This window comes from Nothobranchius furzeri, chromosome 7 (genome assembly GCF_043380555.1).
Source record: "Nothobranchius furzeri strain GRZ-AD chromosome 7, NfurGRZ-RIMD1, whole genome shotgun sequence".
Lineage (NCBI taxonomy): Eukaryota > Metazoa > Chordata > Actinopteri > Cyprinodontiformes > Nothobranchiidae > Nothobranchius > Nothobranchius furzeri.
This window is the reverse complement of record NC_091747.1, coordinates 53,423,904-53,429,788: the sequence shown is the minus strand read 5'-3', so window position 1 is coordinate 53,429,788 and position 5,885 is coordinate 53,423,904. Positions and strand designations below refer to the sequence as shown.

Here is a 5,885-nt window from a genome sequence, read left to right as displayed (position 1 = left end):
CAAGCTCAGCTCTTCTGTGTCTTGACTCGAGTCCAAATATTGGCAAGCTTAGAATAAAAGTCGTCACAACATTTAGATTTAACTCAACGGATCATTTTTCAGCTGCAGGGGGACTGAGGGACAGCGTTCTGTAAATAGAGACCGCCAAAGGTAAATTCAATTGTGCACTCTCCTGGTTACCTTCACACATCCTTTCACCAGACAACGCTGCATCTTTGACAGTCCTAAAGCCTTTACCACATGCAAATACAAGCATTAGATAGTGAAAACCGTCGTTAGGCCTGAGCTGAGGTGCAGAGTTTGCAACATTCCTAATGCAGAACATTTTATTGTTAATGTTAGAAGATTTTGAAAAGACATACACTTTGTTGGTGCCGTTTTCACTAACAGCACAACATAAAAATCCAGCATTTTCAGTACCGTTAGGCGAGAACGAGGAAAATGCAGCCGAACTATTTTAAGCTACATCGAAGAGCCTCCGACTGACTGGCAACATTTGGACATCTTCTGCTTCACAATTGTACTGATAACGGTAATCTTTGACTCTACTGCAACATTTTACCAACAAGGTTTAGGAATTACATTAATACAGTCATGTCTGACAAATATGACGTTGGGTTAGCCAAATCTCTTCTACTAAACCAGGAAACAGTCATGCACAAGCACAACAGAAGCTTCCATCACGTCTAAAACAAAGCCTCTGTATTCTACTCTGCAACCGGATCATGCATAAAAGAAATGACAATCTAGAAAGCTGATTTGCAAAAGATGTTCAAAAGTCATCAGTCAGCTTAAAACCAGATGTAGCTACACATTTTCACCTTGAAATCTTCTCTGAGGTACAATTCAGATGATTAAAAACGCAACAATTTCTCAAATTTAGAGGAGTTCTCCGGCTTTAGTGCAGATCGTTTATGAAATTCTGCTCTACTTGTACAGCTGGATAATACCCATAAGCAAACACCACAAGTGCCTAACGCCTGCACTAATGTTCTCTATCCTCTGCAATAGATTATGTGCTGGCCTATATTAGTGGAAAACAGTGGAATGGAGGACCAAACAAAAGACATCATCAACTAGCGGGACAAATATCTCAACTGTGGGTGACTGTAAACCTTGTTCAAATCTCCTAACTGAACACAAAAGTGCAAATTGCTACGACTGTCTGGTGTGTGTCTTCAGTAGTGCTTTTCCTGCAGGTAATCTTTCATCTTGTTAGGTAGGGGCAACTTCTGGATCAGGTCGATCCGTGTGTATTGCCTAATGACGAAGCGGCAAAGATACTGCAGGGAGCGCACTTGCATAAACCGAGATACTGGGTTGGTTAGTCTGACGGGGTAGGTTGCAGAGCCCGGTAGGCGAGACCTGGAATAACAAAAAGCTCCGTTCTCTGAGTCTTTGATAGAATGTTCAATTAGATCCACAATGGACGTGTGCCCTTCGACGTCAGGCTGCTCGTAAAAGCTGAAGCGTCCGTTGGAGTGTTCGATGCGGGTGTGGAGAGTTTTGCTCTGTGACCTGAAGCTCAGGCTGAGCAGGTACCGGTCATCTGAGCTGTCCCTGACCAAGAACGAACCGTCAGCCAGATTCACCAGCTTATCCTCCGCCTCCCATCGTGTGATGGGACCCCAGTACCAGCCCTGTCTTGCAAGCTTCTTCAGCTCCTCTGTCAGGCTGGTCACGACCATAGGGCCGCTGCTCTGGACGGAGTCATAAACCCGACTGACTCCAGGGGCTGAATTTGGGTCAAAGTTGAGGTGGTGCCTTACTCTTTCAGCTACCTGACTGTCTGAGGAACTGAAGCTGGACAAAGTTCTAGGAATATGTACGTTACTTGACATAGGTGGTAGGAGTGGAGAGAGAGGAGGCTGGACCTCTACTCGAGAGCTTTGGTGCATCATACCAGCAGAATCAAGAAGAAAACTGCTCATTGAGGTTTCCATGAAGAGATCCGGAGGCATCCCACTGACCAGGTCATGTTCCTCTTGCCCCTGGTCTGTGTGGATGGGCCCGCTGTCCGCCTCCGTCACCACCTCCATGGGAGTAGAGCTGTCCAGGCAGAAGGAGTGGGACCCTTCTGGGTACATTCCCTCATCTAAAGGCATTGTGTACTGGATGTAGTCCTGGGGGGTTAGCCCCAGCACCACAGGCACATCATTTTCATCTATGTTTAGGTGCAGCTCACCGTTTTGTGGTTGCTGGAGATTCTTTAAGGACTCCGCTTGGTCCTGAAAGAGCTCTTCCATCTGGAAACTATGAAATTCTTTCCGAACACCGTTTAAGTTGGGGCTTTGACAGGGAGAGTGGACCATGGCTTTAACCTTTACCTCCATCTTGATGCACGCCTCATCGGAGTTGACAGACCGGAGAGGCCACGGGGACGGGCTGTAATGGTGACTCCGTAATGACGCCGTTCTCAGAGGTCTCTGAGCTATCACGTCATTGCTGATGGGCACGGACGAGGATGAAAACGTGTCGTCATCGTCCACAGAGCATAAAGCAGAAGAGCCACCTTTTACTTTGGCCTTCTGCTTGGCCGACAGCCGTCTCTTCAGCGATCCCATCAAACCCTCACTCTTTGTGCTGTTCTTTTTCTGGCCTCCTTTCTCGTCTTCACAACTAAGATCACACCCCGAAAGCTCTTTTGTATAGCAGCCCCCGAAAAGCGAGTCGTCCTTGGAAAACTCTGTCGTAACAGAAGGCTGCTGGAGCATGACAAAGTCACCCTCCTCCTTGCCCTTTATGTTGAGGGACTTGCGGATGGTCTTAAGGCTTATCTTCTTCATTCTGACAGGCCCTCCGAAGTGGGGGCATGGGACGGCTCTCCTGGTATCCTGATGAAAGCACTATCCACAACGTCCTCCCATCAGGCCACATGGAACAAGTCATCCATACAGTGGCGCCATAAATCCCTGGTGAGAGAAAAAGACAAAAGACACTCTGTTAAGAGTAGGTTCAGGGTGAAAGATGAAAGTTTTAAAATATATTTAAGGCAAGATTTGTCGTTTATATAGTTTGACTTTTGCATCTGGCTGGGAAAAAATCTGAGCTCTCGCTTCACCTTTCCTAATTTTGTAAACAGTTTATTATGTGATATCATATTGAAAGATAAGATAAAAATACTTTTACCTCAGGACTTGTTGCAATTATTACCCATTGGCTACTCTATGCAGCTACCTGTTACCTTTACAAGTGTTGGTGAATAAAAAAGGACCTCAGCCCGGCTTGTTTGGCAGGAGATGATTGGACACGCCTAAAGGAATCGCAGCACTTATCAAACTTCAGACTATGAAATAAATCTGATTTATTGTGACAATATTTTTTCAGTGTACAGTGCTTTTCAATCCATCCATCTGTTAAATTTAGTTAATGAGTTTTGATGTGAATATTTGAACTTACTGAGAACAGTTAACCTAAAATAATCAGGTTGCTAATGTGTTTGAAAAAGATGACTAGAACAAAAATTAGATTAGCTCTAGGAATGTTTGATATCGGCGTTTTCACCATTGTCCGTTACACCAATACAGTCAACCATATGCCATATATACAAGGTCTCCCAACAAAGAAGGAAAAACAATCATTTAAGGTAAATAACATCACATATCTTCTATCATGCATACTTAAACTTTAAACATTACCATTGCAAAATATGACAACTACTTCGATTTAAGTTGGGCAATGGCCAGCTGAATCACATTTTCCCTGAGATAATCCTGACAAATGCACACAACAAATTTCTACTTCTTCAAAGTTGTGCCAAACAAACAAAAAGATTGCTAAACCTCAGACCTGTCATATTTTGACATTTTGAATGAGGAAAAGTAGCTGAAGAGTTTGCTATATAATGCGTGCATGACATCTAAACTCATTAAAAGAGTAAAAACCGATAGATAATTTACAATATTGTATTTCAATGTCAACAGCAGTTGATAATATTCGACATCCATATTTAGGACCATTCAAAAGTACAAGCACTGATCAAAACTCCAAACAGTGAAATATTTGATCACCTGGTTAAAAGACAATTACTAAAAATGAAACTGGCAAGCTGGTTTTTGGTCATGCAGTGATTCCTGGACGCACATATGTCAAGTAATTATTGCATCTTTCATGCAAACATGAAATTACTTCAATTTTTCTATTATGCTGACGTAAAAGATTCATCAGAAATTAAAAACACTGCACCCTAACCAAGAAAAGTTCAACAAAATGGTTGTAAACTGATATAAATTATCACCTCAAATGCAAAATGGTATTTTTAAAATTTATTTACCTGTTTTAGAAGCTTTTAAAACACAATAACAGCAGCTCAAACATTTTCAGAGATGTTTCAAAGGATCCCACATGACAGCGCAAGAGCATCTTGTGACTATTACACAAGAAATTATGTTCAGAAGTTCAACCACAGTTGAAGAAATATGCAGCAATGCCGCTGTCTTGCATGTTTATTTTTTTTTAATTAATTTAGAGGCATTCATACATAATATTTAGCACCAGTTGACCTAATCCGCTGTTCTCACCAAGACAAGATGCTAGTTGTACAGGCAGAATCTTTGTATGTAAATGGAGAAATTTGAGAAAATTCTAGATCTTTTGGTTGATCTCAGCTCACCACTGACCTTATATACATCCCATACTGGCTCAGCAATACAGACAGATATGTAAACATAACTAAACGTTCCTATTAAAGCCACATGACAACTACAGAGCCAAATATGTCACACGCAAATGTCCTAAAGACAAATTAATTCCACAGTTTATCTGACACTTTGCCCTAATAAAGCAGGGCCATAGTACTGAGGGACATCTGGCACATGAAGCTCCTAACCGAAGCTGCTTGATAATCAAGAGGGCTGCAATCTGATTACTCACCATTATCTGGGAGAAAATGGTGACTCAGTTGGTTGGGTCAAATTCCACCTCCTCCACCTTTCATTTGCTGCTGGGAAAAAAGTGCCAGTTCATTTAAAATATATGTAGTTTAGATTTAAAACATGCTCCTGTGGAAATATGCACACAATAATCATAAAAACGTTGTCAATAAGCCAAAGTTGAGGAGGTCTGACTTGACCTAGAAAGGCCTAGGGACACATGCTTTTAGCTTAGCTCCACTCGTTACATTGTTGCTTTCATTGCACTTATACAGAAGCATTAATAAATGTTCCAACAAATATTCCATCAGCACTGGTATTTTTTTTTCTTAAACAAGCAGTTCTCTGCCACAAAGCCGCTTATTATAACAGATTTCTAGCTAGGCGACTGCTAAGCTAAAACTGTCAAGCTAACCCACTACAAAAGTGATTTTTATTCTCTAAACACGTACAAAAAGTGCAGGACACTTTCGCTTACCTGGCCACTTTACGCTGTACTGCAGGGAGAATAAACCAAATACTTTATTCTGGACTCTTTTAAAAACACGTTCGTATAAAGATTCGCTCCTGGACGATTGTTGGCTAATGTTAGCCTAGCTTCGTTGGCGTTTTATGTGGAAAACATTAGCGCCGCTGCCATTTAAGTCCGCTTTTGTACCAAAAACAAAAATATAAAAGAGTCAGCATGGGTGAATTTTTAGTTTCCTTTCATCACGGGAGTATTTAGACGACTACAGTTGCTCATTAATGTGACATCTTTTAATCTAGGCTGGCTAACTCTTTGTAGCTTTCGGCCCCTTCCTTTCTTCCTTTGTTGCCTGTTGAATTGTGGGAGCTGAATCAGAGGACGCGTTCACATGCAGCGAATCAGCTGCAGCGTTCACATATCACATCTAAAAACAAACACATGCATTCATCTAAAAAAAAAGCCTTAACATCATCTTAAAAAGAATAACAATACACTTGTTTGTTTGCAATTTGTTGATAAGTAGATATGCAACCTAATTATAAAGT

At 41.5% G+C, this 5,885-nt stretch overlaps 1 protein-coding gene across 2 annotated transcripts; it reads right to left on the bottom strand.

Annotated features, from left to right (window-relative positions):
• Positions 1 to 1,168: 1,168 nt before the first annotated feature.
• LOC107382936 (suppressor of cytokine signaling 6) lies at positions 1,169 to 5,579 on the bottom strand. 2 transcript variants are annotated; one of them, XM_015955296.3, is made up of 3 exons: positions 5,350 to 5,579; positions 4,873 to 4,942; positions 1,169 to 2,912 (listed from the first exon to the last, which is right to left on the bottom strand). In XM_015955296.3, exon 3 carries the CDS (start codon positions 2,784 to 2,786, stop codon positions 1,179 to 1,181), a length of 1,608 nt encoding a protein of 535 aa, XP_015810782.3. In that variant the 5' UTR covers positions 2,787 to 2,912; positions 4,873 to 4,942; positions 5,350 to 5,579; the 3' UTR covers positions 1,169 to 1,178. The 2 variants fall into 2 exon arrangements, with proteins under 2 accessions (XP_015810782.3, XP_015810783.3); XM_015955297.3 differs by having other exon boundaries at positions 4,873 to 4,939; positions 5,350 to 5,569.
• Positions 5,580 to 5,885: the final 306 nt, after the last annotated feature.

Excerpts from the sequence above, each read along its gene's own strand:
- LOC107382936 (XM_015955296.3), bottom strand. The coding sequence starts at position 2,786 with ATGAAGAAGATAAGCCTTAAGACCATCCGCAAGTCCCTCAACATAAAG.